Source organism: Bombus vancouverensis, chromosome 2 (assembly GCF_051014615.1).
Source record: "Bombus vancouverensis nearcticus chromosome 2, iyBomVanc1_principal, whole genome shotgun sequence".
In the NCBI taxonomy this organism is placed as follows: domain Eukaryota; kingdom Metazoa; phylum Arthropoda; class Insecta; order Hymenoptera; family Apidae; genus Bombus; species Bombus vancouverensis.
The window spans coordinates 14989730-15015752 of NC_134912.1; the positions used below are offsets into that span (position 1 = coordinate 14989730).

The 26023-nt window shown below is 38.1% G+C and overlaps 2 protein-coding genes across 3 annotated transcripts in view; one reads left to right on the forward strand and one right to left on the reverse strand.

Annotated features, from left to right (window-relative positions):
• The first annotated feature begins 57 nt into the window (after nucleotides 1–57).
• LOC117163290 (uncharacterized) overlaps nucleotides 58–26023 on the forward strand; it is a 42438-nt gene continuing 16472 nt past the window's right edge. Inside the window, exons 1-2 of one of the 2 annotated variants that reach the window (XM_033345447.2) lie at nucleotides 58–1427; nucleotides 21530–23709. In XM_033345447.2, the coding sequence (XP_033201338.1) occupies nucleotides 22760–23709 (950 nt within the window). In that variant the 5' untranslated portion in view covers nucleotides 58–1427; nucleotides 21530–22759. Of the gene's footprint in view, nucleotides 1428–13935; nucleotides 14176–21529; nucleotides 23710–26023 lie in introns of those variants that run through there. The other variant, XM_033345446.2, reaches the window with a different exon arrangement.
• Nucleotides 1412–6875, reverse strand: LOC117163294 (uncharacterized). Its single transcript, XM_033345455.2, has 3 exons — nucleotides 6645–6875; nucleotides 3686–3999; nucleotides 1412–1532 (listed from the first exon to the last, which is right to left on the reverse strand). Exons 1-3 carry the CDS (start codon nucleotides 6732–6734, stop codon nucleotides 1433–1435), a joined length of 504 nt encoding a protein of 167 aa, XP_033201346.1. The 5' UTR covers nucleotides 6735–6875; the 3' UTR covers nucleotides 1412–1432.

The following is a 26023-nucleotide window of genomic DNA, read 5'->3' on the forward strand; positions in this document are numbered from 1 at the left end:
ATTCATTATTATTTTACTATTTCCCTTTTTACAAACAATATTGCTATTATGCTTTAAATAATTTCTTCTTACATTCTATAAAAAGATATTTGTTATTTTTTCTCAAAAATTGATAGTAATAAATATCCATTTCAATATCCCTCCATTAAACTATAAAAAGTAAGATTACCAAAGAATTTGAATGCTTACTATAAAAAATATTTATGTATGTATATATTATGTGTTATATAAAACATTTTAAAATTTCATTATCATTGTAATGAAATACGATTGTATTGATAAAATTTGAAACCAGATCGAAAATGTATACAGACTTTGGTCGGTAAAGTCATTATCATAATACCGACCTGTCTTGCGCATCCAGTCTTACAGCGCGCCAATTTGCTTGTATCATGCAACATATTCCTTAATCCATGTCAATATTAACTGAACTTAACCCAAAGCACTACCGACCTATTCTGTTAATCGAGATTCTAACGATGCATATGAGTAGATCATAAAACATGAATGTCCAAGTAAACTGTACGATATGTATAAACTTTGTGTGTGTGTGTGTGTGTGTGTGTGTGTGTGTATGATGTAATTTTTAAAATAATGATCTTCCTTAAAACTAGTATTTTAGGATTCAACCGCAAATAGCAGCTCACGAAAGTATTTAAATTATAATGAGACATGATATATATTTAAATTTCTGTATGTAAAATATTTCGTGTGACATACATAATATGAAGTTCTTAATATTTTTAAAATGTTCAAGAGGTTGGCGAAACATAATTTTCGGTTTAATCGGCAGTGTAATAAAATTTTGAAATGGTTTTCCTGTAAAAGGTGGAAATATGATTTATCATAATTTCCCCCCTCCCATGATTTTATAAATTAAGTATTTACATAAAATACCCATAATATATTATATACCTATAAAATATTTCTATAAATGTTCAAATACTTTGGTGAGCCACTATAAACATAAACGTACAATCCGCGCATCCCCTCCCTTTGTCGCTCACGAACTGCACTGTACTATGATCAGTCGGTTGGCGCGGCGGCGATTCAGTCTGTGTTGATCGGTCGCACGGTTCACGTAGAAGAGTGTATTATCGCAAAGTGTGTATATAACGTCGGTTTTCCAACGTAATCTCAGTGATCTCGATTCGATACACACACGCGATCATCGGATTGATATTTACTTGTGGTATGTGAAGAACCCTCGTCTGAGTCTGCGCGCGGGCAGCGCGGACGAATCGCGTCGCGGGCATGCCAGCCCGCTGAACCTCTCACGTGTTCATTTGAATTTTCGAAAATTGAAGCGAGTAGTGTCGGGTGGTGTAGGTGTATGGTTTGTTCGGTGCAAAAGTTGGTGGTCAGGCCCAACACGGTGCATTCTCGTCTTCGAAAACGTTGGCAGAGCCAGCGGAATGTGGCACGAGGTGAGTTAGCAGCCCGCCCGGTTTCGCCGAGGCCAGGGACGGATCTTCATAGGCCCTTTTTCTTTTCTCTCCCTATTTCGCGCTTTCTTCCAAATCCTCCTTGTGCTGCGATAATATCTTTTGATTACTGTATTGTAGTTAATTTTATGTTTCGATTTGCAAATGAAGTCATACGAAGCATATAATAGTATTTACAAAAATTTGCCAGTTATGATTGGTATTGGATATCCCCATTCATAACTATTAGGACATCTGTTGGTTTTGTACGTAAGGCAGTATTCGATTATGTCAACCAGTGAAAATAGTTATGTCAAAATAATGAATTAGTTTCAGAATCTCCCGATCTAAATCAATATGAACCAAACAATAATAACTTATATAATAATAATATAATATATATAATAATAATAATAACTTCGTAATGATTATTCGGGTTCACCTAATTTTTTGTAAGTGTCCTAATATTTATGAACGAGGATGTATATTTGCGTATCTGCTTCAGATAGCATAATAACGATACAACCTGTTGTTACACGATGTTTGGAATTGTGCCTATGTAAACACAAAAATGAAAATATTAGGTTATAACGTAAATTGGTCATGGTTTTACCTTTGTTTGTAAATGAAGAAAACGAGACTAATGTATGTTACAACCTAATAGTAACATGTCGGAAATTGTCGCGTGATCAAAATGTAGATATGCTTATCACTAATCTTCTTAATTTAAATCTTATAGTTAGTAATTTTAATTTGCGTATTTGGATTTTATTTTCATTGAACTTTTTTTATTTGTATTATGTATTGTGTTGTGCGCAGTTGGTATATAACTGCAAACGAGTTTCGCTTGAAACATGCTATCGTTGTAATGAAAAGAAAAGTAATGTTACGTTTGTAGAGATACGATCGATAAATACGTTACGCGCCAACTGCTTGACGAAAAAACTTGAAAGATATAGTGCATCTCAAAGATACTTTATTATTCATACGCAGAGTTATAAAGATGTTATGATAGAAATTAACGATCGATTCATTTTTTGAATAATTCATTAATTAATGTTTTCCTTTTTTTATTATAAAAAAAAGGAGAAAAACTAGCTGACAACTATTGAATAATCCATCGTTTCAATATTTAAACAAATAGCGGTTATTTAAAAAGCATTGCCAAAACAGGTTTCAGATATCCATTTTAAAATAATCATCAGATGATTCACAAAGATTTATGAACATTAATAAAATGTCTTTTCAATTTTATAAATTGGTGTACTTGCTTGAAATTTTAAAAGATATGCTTGTATATAATTAGACATCAAGATCAGTGCATTTAGTAAAAAAATATATACTATGAAGTACTGAATGAAGTACCAATGTTTATGATTGCTAAATATATTATCTTCACACTTTTAAGTGTAATTTGAACAGTGATTTAATTTCTTTAAGCGATACATCATCACGTGGTACTATTCGATTTCTACAAACTTTTAGGATTTTTAAAATCGTGGATAATCCTATACTTTTAAGATGATTTAAAATAATCGAAATGAAATTATGTAACATCTAAAAGTAAGTTTATAATCAGTTTTTAAAATTGTAGTTAATATTAAATTACAGCGTTTATATTATCTATCGATAAATACGTTGAATAAATTTATGCCACAACTCACGCAAGAGTGATCGATTAATAGTAAAAGGATAGAATTTTGAAAAGAATTAGAGAACTCCATTTATGCGATAGACAGATGCTTTAGGCAGAAGGTTCACGGAAAATATAAATAATGGGGCTATATACGAGATTAGCTTGTGCTTTACGTCATTACTGTAACTTTATTTTCTTTGTTATATTTCATATCTGTGTCAAACATAAATGACCTATTTTTTTCCTTTTTAAGTAGTATAGAGATTACATTTTCATGAATATTAAATTTTTTGTTATGTATAATGATAATTATACAAGTAATTGTTGTATTAAAATTTTTTTTAAATTAATCATATATTTTTTGAAGTTTCATTTTAGTTAATAATATAGCAAAATTACAGGGTTTATGTATGAAGCTATATGTATATTACAAAGCTTATTATCAGAAACAACCGTCTTCTTAATTCTACTATAGAATACATTATATTCTCTGTAACTGCACCCTTTACGCATACAGACGCAGTATCGTAATATGGCATTAAGCACAGATTAAATTACATTATTATAGTCAAAAGATATGAGAAAAAATGAGATTGATGGTTCCCCGTGATTTTCGAAGACTTACGTCGTCCCTGGATACGGTGAGAAGAGGTGGCCTCGCGATTCGTGTATGCAAGATATTTTGTACCCGTTACTCCCTCGAACGCATTCCATCTCACGCTGTTGAATCGTGGCGAAGATTAATTTGTCTTCGGACGTTCGAGCGCTAGACCATACGCGGCGTTTCTTCCATTTTTGTTGGAACGCGCTTCTCCCGTGCCCTTTCATCCTCCATTTGCATCCTCTGCGTTCTTCTGAATGTTTTATCGACTGAGGGATTTCTCTCACTGCATGTCGATAATTTGATTTCGTGGTAACATCGATTACATCGCATTTACACTGTAAAGAAATTGTCAATTATTTTCTTCCTGAAGCAAATCATTACTTAACAAAGTTACAAATTTATAAAAGGATCTGGAATAGCTCATATATTAGAGAGATATGTATAACGTGTGTCGTATCGTAGGATAGCAAATTTAACGAATATTACGCAGATTTGACTTTGCCTAGCAATGACGGTAATCTATTTTAGAGATTAAAGATTTTTACAATTTTATTATCGTTCCTTTAGAGGATCAGTTATATAATCCGTAAAATTGTCGTGAAGGAAAAGATGCTTCTAAGCCTCTCTATTAAACAACACATGACACGCGGGATCCATTCACCGTGTATACCATTGCGCTTTTATCTTGTCACCTAATTGAAAGTATGAATAACTGTTGCTAGCATACGGGCTGTTTCAACACATGTGTACTATTTAAATTTGCGCTTGAATCAATGATTCAAGGTAATTATACAACAATTCGTGTTTCGATAACTCACCGATTCTATAAAAAAGAAAAAAATAGATGAGATATATAAAAAAGACAGAACATAAAAATATATATACATGAAGTTTTATGTGGACCTATTAACATTTATAAAAAAATATATGTTGGTACCAAAATTCAATGTGGTCGAAACTTCATATTTGAATTTCATCAATTCCATCAGTTTTCATCAATCTCCAACATAAGTGAAGCGACATATATGCAAAATGACACGATCCACAAACAGCGAAAAGGTATCAAATGAGGACAAGCAGAATTTCTCGATTCAATTAACGTAGAACGGAGAAAACAAAAGTATGCTGTCAGACGTAGGTTGAGCCCTGCTGATGAAGGTATACGAAGGTTATGCTGTAGCAAAGGCACTCCTTAGTTCTGGCTCAAGGTCGGACTATTAAGAGGCTAAAGCACACCGACGGGTTTACGCCGTTGTTACGAGGAACGACTTGCGGCGACGCGGACTTCGAGTTAGGAAATAGTGAAAACGGCGAAAACCCAGTGAGCAAACTTTACGTGCGGGAATCATGGTTATCGGTTCGTTGCGATTACATCCACTGTATGGCGTTCTTTGATGTCTGCTGTGGAAAAAGCTGCGATGTTCCACTAGCATAATCTTTTTTGTTTTACTATTTTTATCAAAGATTTACATATTACTTCTATTAAATTTTTTATCAACAATTGGAGGTTTTTTTTATCAACAATAGATAATTACGTATTTCACATTTGGTTTCATTTTTGAATTTGCCGCGCCGCGTCTTCTTCCTATGTGTACATATACGAAAAATAAGACATATTATGAATATCGATAAGTATTATTATTTACGAACGAGTTAATAAGTCTCGATTATTTTTTTCTTTGTAATATCATCTCTAACTAAACTTATATAGTTCTTCCTCAAATTCTTCCCCGTTCGAATTTCGGAAGCCATTTCGAATCTGAGATTTTATGACGTAAGTATCAAACAAGTGACATCACATATCTTAGCGCAAAATAATATAATGTACTTCCTCCTATTTTTACACTGTTAGTGCAACATCGAGTCATTGATTATATTATTCGTTAATGGATCGTGAATGGAGACTAAATTTTGCCCAAGTATCTGGTTACAGTAACCGTGGATGGCGTTCAACATTTTACAATTACATATTTGTTGTAAAAAAACAACTGTTAATGAGAGCTGATCGTTGGACAAGGGTATTCATCCTGACTCCAGCTTGTGGCTGAATAGCGAGTATTACCATTCGATACTTCCTGTGCTTGAATATGTCCGCCAATGCAAATGTTGTAAATAATAGTCGGGGAAGAGTGAGAAAGGATACTTATACAAGGTGTCTCAGTAATCGTAGCGAAGATGATAATTCTATGTGAGAAAATGAAATGAATTCGAAATGTTTAATATCAGTCTTTAAAAGCCTGGATTGTTGAAATTAAGTTGATCTTCTTAAAAACAAAATTCCATGCGAGAAGATTTTATTCTAGATTTTCATCTGGTTTTATCTCATAGAATCATCCCCTTCTTGGTTGTACCATGGTTGTACCATGATTACTGGGACACCCCATATACAATATGAGGCTAGCGTAATGGTTTCAAATTTACGAGGTACACGCCGGTTGCGTCCGCTCATCTCATGTTTCCAATAAAACGTTGAAAAGTCGAGGAAACTGGGATCTGGCCTTGGTTCGAACAACCGCCCCGACCTTGAGCTGCTCACTAACTGGCCTGCAGTCGACAACGAACTAATATAACTTTATTATTTATTAATTAATGATATTCTTCTCCACTGAGATATGGTATCTCATTTATGAAATACGAAGCTATTTGAATTTAAATTCATATTGTGGCACATACATTGGTTGATACAATTTAGATTATGTGAAAAGGAACACAAAATTGTCCATGAAAACATTGCGAAACGAGAATCATCCACGTAAAAATGCATTTTATCACTTCACCTCTATTTGTATAATTCGTATTCTTGCTCGTCTCTGGACGGTTTGAAAGACGCCAAATAGAGCAATAGAAGCGGAAGATACGGGAACGAAGCAAAGGAACAAGACAACGAGTGCAAGAGAAACGGAAGCAGAATGAAAAGTGATCGCCTTAAGAGGCGCAAATGCCAGCAAAACGTCGGGTTACAGACCAACGTGATACTTACCTCATCGTCGACTTGTGCGGTCGCTTCACGGCAATTTTGTAGTTTTCCTTTTTCCCGCCATTCCTGTACTATACCTTCACACGCGTACATCCTGCTGGAACGTTACATTTGCCGCGACTTGTCTTATGCGCAAATCTTTCCTAACATATGTATTATATACGATCTTCAACAAATCGGATGTCAATTCGCCATCAACATTTCCAACTGGAAAGAGTAGAAGGATATTTTCTTCTACACTATGTATTTGTACATAGGCCTCTCAGAAGTCAAAATCATCAACTCTACTTTTCATTAATTTCTTAATCTCATTACATAAGTATATTATTTAATTCGCAAAAAGACAGCTTACTTACTTTCTTAGTTCAAAGAAACATCTGTAGGTTCACTTATTCGTAAGAAGAAGATATAAATAATAATAAATTCTAAGATAATCGGTCGAAAAAAATTGTAAATGGAACGTTACGTTAACGCAAGATTGGCCCGTAATGGCCAAAACTAAGGCGCGAGAATCATCTCCAATTTCAAATTAATCTTGAAACCATTTGAACAAATTCGTTGAAATGGGAAAAATTAAGAAGAATAGCAGCGCAACCAATGGAACTGGTAGACACGTCGGTTTCGCAAGCGGTCGCTCGAAAAGGCAAGAAGAACTGTCCGGCGGCGTACTCCTGATCATTTACAGAGAGAGTCACTCTCGTTGACGAGCCTTCGCGTTACTTCTTTTTCTACCGCGGCGGCCTTCCATATCCCGACGTCCCATCGAGAAGTCAACGCGTGCACGCACGCGCTACAATAACCAAAGAGGCCGTCTGCGCATGCCAACGAATTTGATGTAGTGCAACCTTTTGTTCGTTAGCTTCTAATCTCATAAATTACACATCGGGAAGTACAACTAAAAACACGCAAACCGATCCTTAATGAAGCTCTGCTTATTTCTTAATGACAAATATCTTTTTCAACACGTTATAGAACTTATTTTTAACAGAAGCGAATCAACGCATTAAAGTACATATAGAGAATCTAAACAAAGAAACTATTATGTCTAAGGAGTTACTCGGCAGTGAGCGCGAAACGAGTTATTTCGTCTTCCGTGGTTAATCATTAGTATTAGTAAAAGAGAAATTAGGTAAGTAAAACCAATCGTAACGAGGAGGAAATGATCTTGATCAGAGCTACACGTGGTCTGAGTACGTTCAGATATTCTCGCTTTGATCTATTTTCGGCATCTTCGTCCTGTAAAATAAACGGATATTAGCAAGCATTCGTGACGAGCATCTGTTTAGCGTGTTTCGCAAATGCGTGCGAGCGCTTCATTTGTGTGCATCGCGTGCCTCTACCAACCGCGCAAGTGGCTCACAACTCACAACATTCGTACTGCCCCACTTACCGACATTGAACTAGGGGTTATTATTGGCAAAGTGGAGATACTTCGTTTTTATATATTTTCGAATAACCTAATACATTTCTTTAAACTGTTGCAAAACAAGATATATTGATTGACATCTGCAGAGAAAGTTGTTATGTGAGGCATTTGGTCGATAGAAGCTATCGTTCCAACTCTTCCCTTGTACTTGTATCTTCTTGTATTGTTAACCAAGGCTAGTAGAAGTTTATATAGCACAGCTGGTAATCAAGTTCACCTTACGAGACTCTACTTTTGTGACTTTTCAAATGGTTCTCAGAGATGGTGACCTGAGTCGCTAATACAGCAATTTACGATAATAAACTAGAATAGTTCCAGTCACACTAGATTCTACGAAGGGTCTTGACGACAGTCGGACATTCGGAACTTCTTTTATTATACAGTCCTGGACTCTTTTAATACTTACAAGGGAGTCGCCATTGCAATAAATGCTTTTTGAATGGCACGATGTGTAAATTGCAGTCATCCAGTGATATAAAGGAATATCTCACTGGTTAGAATATATTTATGGAAAATAAAACTGAGTATATTTTTTAAATTCTTTAAAATTAATTCGCAACGCGAATTCGGTAGAATTCAATAATGTAAATTAACAAGGTTAAATATTATAAATGGATCGTTGTGTTAACTCAACTTCGGCTCTTTGTGGGTTAGAACTAATCGCCAAAGAGTCGAAATATTTCTCATTCAGCGAATAACAGAACACCTAGCGTCGTTGCAAATCCGATACTACGAGATGTAACGAGTCCGTTGGGACCCACGGTTGGGCAACGCTGACATAGAGTGGCAGATAGAGAGGAGCTGAGAAGATTGCGAACGATAGAAGAGGAGAACAGAGAAATCGTGGAAGGAAAGAAACGGAAAAGACTATGGTGAAGGAGAGGAAACGAAGAGAACCGGGGCCCAATGTCCATTCAGCAGGCACCTGCCACGTTAAATTCAACCGAGCCAGGGCTGGATGGGTGCTTCCTTCGAATGGACTGGCGTGAAACAGAAAGAAAGCGAGAACTGTTCGTGAAAGTTAAAGGAAGAGACGCAGTCGGGTCGGGTTGTGTGGTGTTGGAGGAGGGTGGAAGTGGAGGGGGTTGAAGACGCCAGGAACAGGGATGGAAGAGAAGGTGGAAGAGAAGAAGAAGAAGAAGGAAGGAAAGACGCCCTGTAGGTACATCTCTCTTACATCACTCGTTGCTCTGCTCGTTCTTCCCAACCGTGTGTGGACCTGACTAAAGAAAATAAGCGCCAAGATATCACGCCGATAATGTAACCTTAACCTCTTCTTCGTCTGGTCTTCCTCTATTCGATTCTCCTGTTGATCGATCGACATTTTTCCTTTTTATCTTGTCATCGATAGCGTAGTTATAGAAGAAAATTGAAAATTTTGATAATCTTGTTTGATTTGCTAGAAATTTGGAATTGTTTCTTTGGACTCGTTATTAATTGTTTAATCTTTCTTAGTGGAATGTTAAATCATTCTCTCTTGACAGTCTCTTAATAAATGTCTTTAGATATCAACACTGGTAGCAATGTAACAAATAACTGCTACCACTAAAATTTCAATGAGTAATCTCCAACCCTTTCACGAATTGAACCTCATCCCATCACCATTCTCCCCAAACTTACTACTCCAGCTGTATTAACATCATCACGATATTACTCTTGGTATTACACTTCGCGCAACCGTCATCCTCCAAATGGGTATCGTAAATTGCTCATCTAACCTCTATTGTCCTATCCAGCGATTTCTTTTTCACCAATATGGCGGCCTAGCGAAAGCCAGTCAGAAGCATCCTCTTACCGCTGATTTGAATGAAATATTCGATGGCTCGGCTCTCCTATTAACTGGCTCTTTAAGAGCTTGGCGATGGTATACTGTTATAACGGACGGAGTAATCACACGGTCATACATAATGTTTCTTTCAATGGCGTGTAGTCGCAAAATTACATTCGCACACGAGCAACGTACGCTAGAGGGCGGTAGAACAAGAGAGATGGAGAGAGTAGAGGGAAAAAGATGGTGGAAGGGGGAGGAGGATCGTTGGCCGCTACCTGCTGGCTCTTACAGCGGCGTCAAAGCGCGTCGGGATCGCCTTCGAGCATATTTCTCCGGTGAATTTCGCATAGTCATTCCAACAATGTGGTTACTTGCATCAATAACCCCGTCTTCCTGTGTTTTTGCCCAACGTTTACACTCATTATACTCGTTCGCGAGGCCACTTATCCCGCAACCGCATAACAAATGTCTCCTGGCTCTCCCACAGGCGTCGCTCCTTCCTCTTACGCATGTTTGCTTTTTCGAATACCTTGCTAAGATAACGCGACATTGATCACTGCCCTCTTTCTATTTTTCTCTTTCTCTTTTCTTTTTTTGTGTCTGTGTTAGTATCGTATTCGAGTTCTAAGTAAATAATCGTAAATGTGACAGTGACACAGTAAAGAGAAAAGAATTGTAAGATGGAGAAGTCGAAAGTGAGTCTGTTATCGTCACCGGGTATTTATTTACTTTGTAGTGTAGTCATTTGTGAACAGGATGAGTTAAGTGATTATTGAGATACCGCTGCGTCGTAGGAAGTTTAGACACTTAAAAATACATTAAGAGATACCAGAAACCTCTAGCACAATAATTTACCAACTAACACGATTAGGGAATTGACAAGATGAAAGTTACTGATTATAAGATTTCTTTTTCATAAGTTTACAATACTGCGACAAATAAGATAATCTGTTGTCTAGTGATTTGTAAAATTTACACGTACAACTTCATTTATTTTCCTACCAGTATCTCGATTGAAATGTAACATTCTATTGCACACAACGGTAAAACGACGAACACGTTATTCATTATTTTCCCCCAATCGAGATCCTCTTCACCTAGTTCGAGTTTCGTCAAGCTGAATCCTACTCATACGAGCATAGCTCGTTTGGTGTACCATGTGTCCCAGAAATTGGTTAACCGATAAACAAACGATAGTTTATATCTATAGCTAATGGAATCATTTCCCTCCCTTTCTCTCCTTTCATGATCGCGCCCGATCGCATGGTTTGAGGCATGCAAGCCAACTGTACCTTGCAACTGTTATCTAGGAAACGACCTTGCCTCCTCTCGTCCTGTATCTCTGTCTTTCTCTTGGTTTCCCTGCAACGAAGTTAAGCTGCATCCTCACTGAACAAGGAGCAACGTGTCCCAAACAATAACCGACAAGTATCAATTTACAGAAATATTTTGTCCACATTTAGTTTTGCTTCGATTTCAAAGAAGCATTTGTTCCCAAAAATAGGTTCTCTGAGCGCAAATGCGTCGTGAAATAGCCGACAAACTGTACGTACACACTAAAGAAATATTTATTTTTGTTGCGACGTGTTGCCTCGTATTTCTTATTTTCCTTTGGTCTTCACTTCCCCCAAATGGATACAGAAACTGCGACTTTTGTTATTGACAAGTATCGCGACGACAGAAACGCGAAGAAATATGGAGAAACATCGTGCAACAAACAGCAATTTTTTCAAGAAGCATAGAACATTAACAAAAAGTTCTTCGTTATTACGTCAGTGAGGACGTAGCTTTACTACGCGATGCACGTATGTTTGCATGTGCAAGGCAAGTTCATCGGTCTGCTCGGAAAATCATTGACCTTGCAGTTGATCTAGCGTTGTTGCTGGATTCCTCCAGTTCCTGTTACATGGTGCGTTGTCCGTTATAGGAAAATAGAAGCCAGCTGGCTGTGCCGGGAAAACACGTTCGTGGTCTTTCTTCGTCGTGGATACTCTACTGTAGTGATGACAACAGATATGTGAAACAGGAGGAACCAAGGAAGGCGAATGATTAGTTATAGTAGTTAAGACTCACATTAGAGGTCTCTGTTTTGTATTTAGTAACTTTTATGGCATGGCAAAACCGGTCATGTGTTAAAGTTACTTAATAGGATTAAGTTACTTTTGAAAAATATCTTTACTTTTCTAAATTAGGACCACAGTTTTGAAATGATAAATATGGAAAGAAAGTTACGTTAATCTAAGAAGGTGCTGTCGATGAGAGATTGTTTTGAGTATACCGAGAGCATTAGTTCTTTTCAAGGCCCTTCAAGGTCATTTATCGTCACTTAGTTTTAATTCATCGATTCGTACTTACAAATAGAGAACATCAGCTCCTAGAGCGTACATACGTTATAACATTAAAATTCAAAACATATTAACAATTATCGACTGACTTCAACAATTGATTGTTTACCTGAAAACAATGAAAAACTTTCATATAAACACATCCTATTCGTCCCTGTATAACTAAGAATGTACAGTTTCTTTTAAACTCGTGTTGAAAAATCGTTTCTCTTGCTTTTTTTTTAAGCGGAATGTAAAGAATCTTCAATCAAATCTAGAGGGAACCATAGAATTATGAAACAAAGATATTGTGGAATGGGTAACGAAGCGGAAATTGAAAAGTTAATTAGTGCATTACATTAAGTACAGAGTGGAGCGCGCGCGGATCGAGTCTCGAGTTTCGAAGTTTAAATTTCCTGCGTTGCGGAGATTTTTTTCACTTCTCGGCACTCCGGGATGCCATAGAGCCGCCGCGACCTTGAAACGAAACGTGTTATTATCGTCTTTGAAACGTGTACTTCCCTCGGGCAAAACGATTCGAACAGTATAAACTATTTGAGGCATTCGAAAATAAAAAATTTCATTATCCGTCTGTTTCGCAATGGCTTATTCCACTCGATGCTTCCGTGTGTTTCTTGTAGTAAAAAATAAAATCGTATTTCGTGTATGTAATATTTATCCAAATATTTTAAACGCTTATCTCTTTGGAAAAAAAATTAAAATATTTACTAAGCATCGAATTTCTAACTTAGTATTTATACTTTGTTTACTTAAACGCAAAATATATATTAAAAATGAATTTCCGTTACTTGCATAAAACTTGTCTTAGAGATTCTGACGAGTAATGTTGTTGGAAAGATACGAGTGAAAAAGATTGTAATTTGGTGCTAAAAAAAATGAGCAATTTCAATAAAAAAAATGCAATGTGCGATAAACACTGTGTCAGTCACGTAAACACACGTGTTTCTCAGCCATTCATCAACCTTGGGTTACATGAAAATAAATACATGTAACCTTCTCCCGCGATAAAAAATGTTACATAATTCGCTGAACCTTTCCCGCGAAACGTGTACGTAAATACGAATCTGAGAAATATAAAACTACTTGGCTTATACGGAAGAAAAATGCAACTTGCAGATTATGGCTCATGAAGTACAATTTTAAAGCACCATCCATCTCTATTACAGTCTAATTATATTTTATACAAAAAGAATTATTTTCGAACATGTGTTACCATTAACCCGTTACCTGTACCTTAACCAGTAACTTTTATATCTAATCGCGAAATTAAGTGTTGGTAAAAAAGATTACCAGCGCAACGTTGCCCTGGTTCTTAATCGGTTAAACTTTTTTGAGATCATCTAAATCTTCTATATAAAACTTTTACGATAAACCGCCAACGAATAAAATGATAAAAAATGGTAGGAGAAAAAATGTTAAGATCAAGATAAATTTTCCAAACTCTCTGTCGAGGTCGTAACTGCTACCGTAGTGACAAGTATCAGGAACGAGTTTCTCCGACTGGCACGTTAAAGAAATCAACAAAAGGCGGCTCGAATTACCGGAGAGCAGCTTTTCTGGATACACAGACGGACCGATGCTAAAATTATTAGCAAGCTTACGTGGCACGTGGGGTTTCTTCGATGACGGGTGAAGTCCTATCCGAGGCTTTCATCCAATTTTACAAATTTACCGCCTTATACTGTGGTTTCCGACGTTTGCGTCCAGTTTCTCCACTTCTTTTCTCTCGTCTTCCCGTCTTGTATGCGCTTCTTTCCACGCTGTAATACCGTGATACGATGTGCGTGGATATCGATGGACGAATAGAGAAACGATTTGGTCGTGTTTGAATTTGTGGCTCCTCAGAGTACAGTAGTGAGATGTGTGTATAATGTGCTGATGACTTGTGCAAAAAGAAAACGAAGTGATGTTTGCAGTTTGATATTCGTCCTCGTCGTGAATGACCTCGTCGACTAATGCTAAGCTTAAGGACAACACGTTAAATCATGAAAAGTATTTAAGGCAGTTTTTCATGGCATATATTTTATTTCTTTCTTAGTTTGTCTTAAAAATTCGTAGTGATATTAATCTCTTTCTTTGAGATCGGAGACTCAACAACTCTTTAATAAATATCGTATTAATTAACGATTAAACATCTTGCTTTCTGTTATAAATTTATATATATATATGTATGTATGTATGTATGTATGTAAAACACACATTTACTAATTTTTATACTCTTGAACTTGGTTCACATCGTTTTCCCAACATCATCACGGTTAACTAGCCAGTTGATTAACTTTATACTCTTCGACGAAGAAGAACATTTCCTCGTTTGAAACCAGACGGGGGCGTTTTATCCTGATTTTGGGAACCTCCTTCGGGCAACATCTCCCTTGTCCAATTACTCGAGACATTAATTACACTTAATTATTGCCCGGACGATCTGAAATAGGCCCGCATTGTGCCCGCGTCGAGTTCTTACGCGTGGCTTAATGAAACGGACGTCCGGCTTGTATCGTTGATAATAAGATTGCCGCTGTTAAGGGATCACGTCGATTTCACAAAAGGCGAACGCCCCGTAGAAAGTAATTTAATTCCAGCTGGTGGATGCGTAGCCCAAGGATCGGTGTAAATCACGCAGCCCGAACACACACCGCTTGAATGACGCCGCCATTGTTTGCCGATGAACATTTCAGCGAACCTTCGCTAAATAAAACAAAATAAAATATAGCATACAAATATACACCAAAACTCTCTAATCATGTAAAAAAAATTAAACGAAGTGAAATAAAATTCGGTAAGATCTGCAAGTCGTAACAGAAACAAGATTTAATAATTTCTCATCAATAGAACATTTGTTATGCAGACTCGTGGACAGAATGTTTTTTATAGTGGAAAAGCGGTTACGCGAGCATGAAACGTACAGTTGTTATCAACGGGTGACGCGTGCCAGGTTTCACCGGACACACATTGGAATCACTTGCACGTGCATCAGCCACAAACAAGAACCATACATCATTTTCACGTTAAAATGGCAAACGACGACAGAACTGTTACCCGTTGCTTGTGATCGTGTCCTGAAACACGATAATTTTAGCTCTCCGGAATGTATCTACCTTCTATACATTGAACGATCTCTTACGTGGATACTTATTTCGGTACTGAATATGCTCATATGTATGTAATATCATTAAAATAAATCTCTCGAGAGTTAACCTTTTCTAAGTTTCTGTGGAATATAACAGAATGCGTATGTATGAATTTTGTTAGGTTAGGATTAGAACTATAAGGAACTCGAGAAATTATAATTTTATAAAATGTAAAAGTATAGGAAGATTTATTGCAGATTTGTGGTCAAATTGTTGGGATAATTCTTTAATTCAAAATTAATTAAATTTAAACCTAAATTAATAAGAAATCCCGTGTATCACGTAGAATAGGGAAAGTATAGGTACATATACGGTGCACGGTTAGGTTCCGGCAGCCTATCTAATCCTAGGTGCGCAAACGCGGCGTGCGCAATCGTTTGTGCCCATATATACACGCAATATACATATATTCATGACCTGTACCGTTTCAAGAAGTGAATCGAAAGAATGTAATCTCCGATCTTCATCTTCTCCCGATTCGTTTCGTAGCTGGATCCGCCGGCTGGCTGTTCTCTTCATTATGCCGGTGAACACCAGAGGACACGTTCTCTTACGAAACCTCTCACTTTATACGTCGATTTAACGTATATTGCTGTTAGTTAGACACTAGACAGGGTGCGCGCGGCTAAAGGATCAAGGAAAGTTGATCGATAAATCAAACGAATCCGCGCGCAAGGACCCGTTGTTACTCGAATTATACCAGCTTCTTCGCTTCTTCTATGAAGCTCGATATTTTTGTCAAAATTTATTGAGATGATTCACAAAATCTTTTAAGGAACAGGTTTCCTTTTTAGCCACGTTATAGTCGGACTCGATGGATAACCAATGGTCGTGTCTCATCCGATTCGCTCTCTTCCTGGTTTCGACCGAATTCACTGACTGTTCAAGTTGAACTTTGAATATCGTTATCCAACGAATTGGAAAGATTTTTGTACAATCAAATATGGCTTCTGCAGCAATTTTTTAGAATTACTGGTTACAAATTTGAAACCCGGCAGTAATTGATAGAGTGGAGAATTTTGATAATGCGAATCGAGGGAATGGTATCGCAATAATTTGGATTATATCGAGTTAATTTTTTCCCTAAAATAAGGAAGATTCAGAGATCCTTTCAGAGTTCTTGAAATATCTAACATTTATGTTCAATGTGTCAATATCATTTAATATTTCTTCTAAGTCTTTTACTCAAAAAGAAAATTTTTTTCTATTACTCATGTGCCTCGATAACGTAAAAATCAATGACAACAATAATAACACCGATTCGACATAAAATTTCAGAAAGAAATCACATTTTTCAGGTCGATCCAAAATCAGCGGAAATCGATCCCATTACCGCGTGACCTCGCGTCCGGTTTGTAAATCCGAGTTGTATCCTTCTCTGCTCCCACGGGGCAAACATACCACACAGGTGTTCCCCTGGTATCGAATAAAAGCGTGGAATCGCGCGATCCTTGTCACGATGGCGCGCGTGCACGCGCATTGTACACATTTACACTCGTCCATATGGAAGAAGAAGAGAATGTGTCGTAAGGTTGGACGAAGGTAGTGTGACCAGCGGAGGCTGGACGTCCGGAATGCGAGCGGAACCCGTTTCTATGAGTCAAGTCTGGCTATTGACAACAGTCTCTACTCTGTCTTTCTTCCCCCCCCCCCCCTCTCTCTCTCTCTTTCTCTTCTGCAGATCCTTTCCCCGCGTGCCACCTCTCCAAGCTGAATCCTGTGGTTCAGGATCGTGCCACGTGATCTGGAACATCGCGGTGTAGAGGGAACGGTGGGGCAGATTCGCGGGATCGAGTCAAGTTACTCCGTGAAAATTCAAAATGAAGGCAGGCCCGTGCAGATGTGAGACGTCTCGGGTAATATCGGTCGCGTTTACAAGCTAACATGGAGAATTTAGACGAAAGGCAAGTTGGAAAAAAGGAACTCTGACTCGTAAAGTGCCCGATTGTGAAGTTTCGATTAACGTAATTTGTTGAATTACTTACGTAATGAAATTTGAAAAATCTCTTAGAAATGATATGCGTTCTTTCTTACTTCTATTTTGTGCTTGAGATACAAATGTTGTAAACATTGAGCAACTTCGGTGAAAAAGATGAGAGGCCGAAAAATGTTTCGATGATCGTAACCGACGTAACTTTCGCTGCAAGCGCGGTTACGTGGGTTTGGTATGCTTCCCTCGAGATATGGCAGTTGGTTTGAGATAGGGGCAATTGTGGTTGAGGCGGGAATGGAATTCGGTGGTGTTTACGTCGATTGTGCTGGGCGGTAGGTGGAGTTAGGTTAGTGAGGTTAAGTGAAGAGAGTATGTGGTGAGACTGGTTTCAAAAGTTAGTAATTATTATCATCATCGTGGCTCATTGTTGCAGTTAAAGTAACTTTCGTAATATTTCAATCGGTTTTCTTCTTTTAATTTATCTTGGCGTTGCCTTGTAATTTTAATACACTGATGTTAATATGTACTTTAAAAAAACAAATTAAAACAAATTTGGCCAAATTAAATTTAACTTCATTATTACTTTCTGTTATAATTGATTAAATAAATGTTTAAGTATTTTTCGAAATTGCAATACAATTTCAAGCAAAGTTACAATTCCAATCAAATATTTCTCAGCTTTCATTCTCATTTGATTATACGATTTATAGATGAACACTGTATTAATTAGAAAATAATTGGTGTGAGAGCGTGTATGAAAATCATTAAGGTAGCAATTAAATATTCCTCTCGGTTAACACGCCTTTAATTGCTATCCTCTACTGGATCTACACACAGATAATTTTATTGAATATTTAATTTAATGATCATTTTTATTATTATTTTCATTATTATATAGGATTATTAATTAAATAACCTACATCCACGTATCTGGTCTATTCGCTTTATTAATATTCTCCACTGTAAAGGAAGAGTAAGAAAGAAATCAAGCATTCGACGATAAACTTCGCGATCTCAGGATGCAAATAACAAACGATTATAGAATGGCAGTTTTTATCTAAGCTATAACGTCCTTATCTCCTTAGCAACGATAACGATATCCGGCAGTTAGAACATACTACTTCTTTCATATGTTCATCGAGTTCGAAAGTTTTTACCTGAGCATAGGTGTTACATTATCAACTTGCGTCGCTTAACTGAAGAAGAAGGAAAAAGCTCGATCGGAAAAGACCCTAGCAGAAAATGTAACTAGCTGTACGTTTCCAGATAGTTGCTTTTCAACCGTAATTAAAATCGAAACGTAGATAAGTCGCTACCAGAAAAAGTGGTTCAAGTAAATATTTTTTCTCAATTGCATAAGTACAGGACGCGATATATAACCTATATTTATCTTTTACTATGATCTTTTTCTATTAATTTCTAAGCCTTTATACCGATACTTACGGATAGTATTCAAAGTTCCAAGATAGTAATTAGTAATCGACAATCGATAATTAGTGCTTAATGTTCGAAGGTATATAATTAATATCGTTAAAATAAACTAATGTTATTAATCGATAATTAACATTAAAACGTTTCTTTCTTTTCGTATTTATTCCAAAACGTATAACAGCATCGAAAAACATCGAAAATTACCATCGGATCACCGTGTATATAGCAAGTAAATAGCTTCAGGTAGAAGAGAGGTTCACCAGTTCGAAAACGAGTAACAGAACCGGCTGTTACGTTATTGCGCGATGGCTCCGGAGAACATTAATATTTCATCGAGATTCGCGTGTCTTCGCGTGCAGCGTTTCCATTGATCGATCTTAGACGAGAAAATAACTTGGATCTTCCGACTCGTACGACCGAGACGCGTCTCAACTCAAGCGTTGCGAGTCTTCAACCAGACGAGTTATAACGGTATTGAAGAGAACTACTCGAGAAACTATATCTAGCCCTTGGATGGAGGGATTGCTTGCTTCTTACAATCGAATAATTGGAGTGTAACTAGAAACACGAACGGTAGTTTAGCAATGGAGAAGAACTTTAGAACGACAGCAATTTTCTTCTTGTTTCTTTGAGAAAGGCACCGTTCATTTTATGTTTGACGAGAATGGGGTTGTTGGACGAATTTGATTAAAAAGGAAAGATCTTTAACAAATCTATATTTTTGATTTAATTATTTGAAAATGCAATTTTGCATATACTTATGTGCAATTATATACTATAATCGCAGGCGTTTCTTTAAAATCATGTACCATTGAAACAAGGCAAAATATCGTCGAATTCTTCTAGATTCAATTTCTCAAAAGAATGGCTCTATTGATTAACCAAACATAGTTCCCATAAGCAAGCATATACGTACTTCTCAGAAAAGATAGTTATATCTAGATCAATATTACTCCCCACAGTGACCTATATGTCAAAGAAAAAAAAGACACATCAAGTATTAAATCATACTACTATTACGTCCACTATCTCTACAAATCCTCTACTCTTGGAAAAGTCTATCTTATTCAAACGTAACGTAACTCAAATTAAATCTTTTCCATCATCATAAATACGAAACATTTATAAAATTATCATCTTCGATTGTTTATTCAACATCTAGCTAACAAAATCTTCTCCATCGCCGTACCCCTTAATCCTGACCGCGAACAATTAACGTATGAATAGTTAATTTATTAAAATTTAAACGACCATTTTACGCTACTTGTACTCGAATGATTTTAGGATCTTGCTGTATCTCTTGCACAGTGTTATACTGACAGGCGAGAAACATAGAAACGTAACTTCCGATCCATTGATTTACCCTAAACAGACGATGATAGGTTATACGGTGGACGCAATACAGAAGCGTTTCCGATGCAATTCGAAGGTGCGTTGTTACAATGGAGTTCATCGATCCATAATGACTATTTCCCCGCCAGCTACAGCCTGTAATAACGGAATAGCCAATAAAGTATATCCTGTCGATTTAATCGTTACCCCCACGGTGCACCGCGCGCACGGAGATCGGATCGGTGATTTTCACGTGATGTTTCGCAAATCGTGAGGCGCTCGCGTGATTCGCGCGTTTTAAGCGTTCCCGCTCTTCCCGTCCGATAGAAAGAGAAAGGGAACAGGGGGTGGAAGGAAGAGGGAAGATACGTGATGCGGGTTCAACCTGCCGCGGGAACCTTTAAAGAAGGTCGGTGCAACGGGAGAGATGTAATTTTAATAAATTGGAGAACAAGTCATTGTAAAAGATGGATGTTCAGATGTTGGAGATGCAGCAGATTTACGACTCGCTGGAATTAAGTTAGTTAAGGTGTTGAAAACCTAACGTCTTTTCAAAGGCGTTTACCGCATTTCTTTTCAAATCAAAATACATACACACGATACGTACAATGTATGCGCCTAAAGTTTTAAAGTTAATTTCTATTCAAGGAATGGACTGTTTTATTATAGGTTTAGGAAATTGAAAAGAAGCAATTGCTTGTTTCTAAGAAAGAATCGCGAGAAGTACAGTTAGAAACTGTATTGCGAATCACTTTTCCTGGTTTCCGTAACGAGGAAGTGAAAAAAAAAACGCAGATAAGTCAGCTTTTACCGCAGCTAAATGGGAGATACGCAGGTACGAGTCGTTACAGTTTTGTCGTTGCAACGATTCCCGCTGCGTAATTTGATAATGAACAGTTGAAAAATAGCAGCGTTGTGTCCGTACTCTTTAATATCCCATTATATGGAAGTTAACGACCGGAAAATACACCGCTCGACTACTTGAAGGAAGTAGCTCATGAGCAAGTCTTTTGTATCCTCGCAATGGTATAATTCCTGTAACGTCTCGTTCTCGGAGGATTTATTTCGTTGATTTGTACTTGTTTATTGCTTTTGTGTTTTCATGAATGGAGCATGTCGCATGCGAATCGTAATATGGTTTTAATGGCGTTTCGACTTCAATGATATCAGCGGCTGATTGCGCTTCCCGTAAGAAGCTTCCAATCATTATGTATTTTAGGAACAACAAATAAGGATATTTAGAGAACGAATTAATTATTCAATTGTTCGCGCAAGAAATACTCAGTACCTGTCTCTTTTTCGAAAGTTATAAATGCTGTTTTCAAAGAGTTCCTTAGCTCACCATAAACCAGATAAGAATCTTTGGTTCCATCTAGAAAAAGAAACCTTCAGATCAAACCGAAAGGGGTTCGGATTATATTTTCTAATCGTATTTGTATATTTCTTTTTACGGTCAGCTTATCATCCACGTACAATCGAACAGAGAGTCCATTAATTATTTCCCTTCGACTTGTTTCAGGGAGAGCATCTCGGAAGCCATGCCGGCTGACGAGTTCGCTGGAAATCGAAACAGAAGCAAACCAAGACTGCAACCACCTTAACGAACCGCTATTATCACTGGCAAGGTCATCGGGCAGACCGGATCTAATCATGCTCACGCCGACCATGCTTCCTGTGCACTCGTTCCTCTTTCTTAACGACGTCAACCAGAAGATCGGGTGGTAAAAAATTCGAAATCGAGTTGATTGAAAATCTCAAGGAATATTAAAAAAAAAAAAAATACGAATAAACAATTTGATATAGAAATCATCCATTTTTGGCAAAGAAAAGAAACAATCAGAAAAAGGAATAACTACAGAAGCTCTGAATTTCATTGCTTCCTAATGGTACTTCCTTGGATATTTTTACATTCTGGAGGCGTGAACGAACTCTGAAAAACAGAAACGACTTCTATCGGATGATCGAAAGAACTACCTGGACACTGAGTATAATTATTCACACGTGCGGATGCCATTTCCGGCATGTTTCTCCATGAAGAAGGTCAGCTTCAGTTTTTGCCACTTGTAGATAGAAGTTGAAGTGGCGGACGTCTTAACGAGGTTGCTAGAATGTCAAAGAAATAGATGAGGGAAATATTATGAAGATATATTTATGAATATCTAATTGAGCATTTAATTAAGAACTTAATCGAAAGACCAAAATAAGTTGGTTCTTGAGACCAAGTACCTATCTAAGTATAATAGTCTTTTGTACTTACGGTTTAGTAAAAGGACTCGAGTAAAACGATTACTCGTTAAAAGGAACAATAGAATAATCATGCCTCCGCAGACGGTGGTCTCTGCTTTCATACCTCATCGCGGAGAATCTCAGCGAAAAAAGTGTCCCGAGGCGTGAGCTGAAAGGTGGCTATGTAGGCTGCCTAGTGAATGCCGTCGCCATGGTGGAGCTGGCGTGTAGCAACTCCCTAAGTCCAGGAACCTAATCCCGCGTCAGAAAGACAAAATTCGCTACGGAGAAAAGTAAACAAAAATATATATATAGGAAAGAAGAGACAAAGATTAAAGGTCGTTAAGAATTAAAGGTAATTTAATGATAAAAGGGAGAAAGAATTGTGTAAAAATTCTACTGGGAAAGAAAAGAAAGAAGAAACCTTCAACGAGAAAGACGTGCTCAGAAGCGAGTCCCGCGTAGCGCCATGTAGAGGAGCAGGAAGAAGCGCAGTCTTCCTCAGGCATTCCAGCGTCGAGTAATGCTGAAGCATATCCTGACGGGGCAACCGTCGTCAGCGGGCTCCAGGCACCAGCACAATGACTACCAGGCGAGCTCGGGCTCGTTGCACGGCGGCCACCACCACCACCATCATTCTGGTCACCAACAGGATCAACAGCAACACCATCATTACAACCAAAACAGCAACGTTCGTGGAACGACAGGGGGGAGCCAAGGACGGGGAGTCGACGTTTACGACTCGGTGGTCCATCAAAGAGCCAACGTGCATCAGGCTGCCACCACGCCATCTTCCACTCACAGACACCCTTTGAATCATTCTCAGTTGAGCGTGAACAATCTTTCTCAACGATTGAATCACTCGCACGCTCTTAATCTGTCCACGTTGTCCACGTCGAAGCATTCTGTGAACAGCGTCAGTCCTGTTGCCGGTGGGAATAACAATAACAATAATAATAATTTGTCGACTACATTGGGGGTGATATCCCCGGCGCCGTTGCACCAGGACAGCAGACCTAAAGCGAATGGAGGCTTTGATATCTCGAGACTGTCCAGATTACCCAGTCAGGCGACACCTTCGCCTGCACCTGCTCTTCAGGGTACGACTACCGGGGGACAGTTAACCGGTCCTGGTTCCACGGCGTACCCCTTGAACGCTTCCTGGTCGTCGTCCCTGTCAAGGAATCACAAGGACCACGAGGTTGGCGCGAAAGAGACGTTGACCAGTTTGGGTTTATTGTGTCTAGTGTCGTTGTTACTGGCGCTACTCTCGTTGATCTTCTTGCTGAAGATCTCACCGTTAACGGTGACGCCGAGTAGCCTGATCAGCCCGGAAGAGTATACGATTGTCTACGAGGTGACGTTAGCGCTGTGCGCACTCGCCCTCTCCCTAAACCTCTGCTGTCTCCTCGTGTGCGCTATACAGTTCCTCTTCACTGTGAAACTCGTCAAGACTTCGTATCAAGGACATTGGTGAGTAGAGTTTTCGTTTTATGCCACGCTGGGTAAATCTGTGATTTATAACGCTTTAAATACCTTTGTACATAATCCGTACTTTACTCAACCCGAAGGTCGAACAAGGTGTGAAAAATATATACGTTTAAAGTTTGTATCCTTAAGATACTGTTATCTTTGAAAATCCGGAAGTCAAACAAAATACACAAAGAGAAACTTCTAAAAGTGCAAATAAACATTGAGATACAAATATCCTTTAATCCGAACTATACATATGATGGAAAGAGGACTCTCATAGTCATCGACATTTTCCCTCCTAAATGTCAACAGCATCCATATTTACATTGTTGCTGTTGTACATGTAACTTTTCAAACTTACTTAGGTATTGATAAAGAAAAGAAAAACAAGCATTTTCCTGGTAGCTGGGAATTCGCGGGATTCGCGGTCGAACGATGATTACCATTAATTTCTATAATCTGGCGACGCTATCCTCAATCAAGATTATCCTTGTGCCGGAATATAAGTTCTCATTCGTCCATGCGTGGCCTATCTGTGTGCGTCTGGAACAAACGCAGTGTCCCGTATCCCGTGCGATATATCAGAGGCCTGTCTAGTGTTTCTTCTCACGCGGCCTGGAGGACGAAACGCAAAAATTCACGTCCTGTACTTGACGTGCAAGCGTTCACCGACCGCGTGTCCCGTTTTTACCGATCAAACACGTGTCTGCAATCACAATACGATACTGTGTGGTGAGATGTATCCGTAAATGCGTATGTTTCGTGACGCGAACCTTGAAAATGAAAATTACACTTTCGTTTATTCCTCGAGCGTCGTGCACGCAGGAGATCGTATAATAATTTTATTAGTAAGATTTTTTTTATATAGACTACGCTATATTAATTTGTGACCAAGCTGAAAGATCGTGACACGCCCTTTGTGTAGAAATTGTAATATTGTCCGTTTTACCTAATAATTCTCCCAGCAAATTCAGCACGCACGTTCGCGAAAAATATTATCGAATACACACAGTGCAGTGCAGATCAAGTTACAAAGGGAATATAGATATGCTCGCCTCCCGTGACACGCAACTCGAAAGCGAAAATAAGGCTCGTTAAAGACGATACATACTCCTCGAGATGGGATCTGTGGTTTCTGCTCGGAAGTTCCCTTATCGTTGGTCAATCGAATTTCTTTTTTATCTTTTTCGTTGCCGACCGAGACAAAGTAAGCATCGCCGACTCTAATTACTAGCGAATGGAAACGCGCGTTAAGTTATGCAGATTGGCCGAAATCGTCGGCCAAATCACTGTGATTACCCACAACGGACATGCCGTTTTGAGTTTTCTCTTCGGTTCTTTAATTCCGTCCTTTTTCTTTCGCCCAGTTTTTTGGCCAGTGGCGGGTCTTTTATCGCGTGGCGAGTTTGATTCGCGTGGGAAAATGTCGTGTGCTCTTCGGCAGATAGAAAGATCATTGTTTCTTAAAGCATCCAGACGTTGTGCGTGATTGGCATATTAAAGTTTCTTGCGAATGTTACCGTGTGACCATGTCTCCCTTGTGAACGTAATCGCGCGACGATGTTTTCCTGCAAATATTACCATCTAACAAGTTTTTCCAACGAATATTACTGTTCGATCAGGTTTTACTCGAATCTTGTTCTTCCCTTGATAGGGTCCTTTCCTTATATAGGGTGTCCCAGGATTTCGCAGTCAAATCTATGCCACTATATTCCACTGACTATTTTAATGTACCAAACTACGAAGATGCGGCTGATATTGTGCGTGTTGCGTTATTCCACAACTAGGCTTGATTGGCAGGTCATTGGAACGAGATTTGTTCAAGCTGTTCGAAATGTTGGAGAACGAGCCGTTAACATTGTAATGTATGCAACTACAGAGACGTATCGTAACGTTTGTTTCGAGAACAAATAACAGAGAAGAAGAGAATAATGAAGGTTGGACACGGACGAAATTAGCTGTCGATCTTGAAACTCATGCACTGCGATTTCAGATAATCAAATTAGCATAGAATGAGATTTGGGAACGGGCAGAGTATATTCCGGAGTTTGGATATATATATATATTTAGATTAAAGATTGGTTCTTTGCGAGAAACGCTTTTAAGCAACATATGAAATACTTCGTCTATTTATAGTATATTTCATTTTACTATAGTGGGAGCAGTGTTCTATAAATCGGTTTATAAGAGTGCGAATTTATTATCTTAACGCTAGCCTTACTAAACCCGGTCAAATGACCGGTTTCAAAATTTAATTTGAAATTGTGCGTTCGTCGTTGTTTCTTTTCTTCCTCCAACTTTATGTAAATTCTTA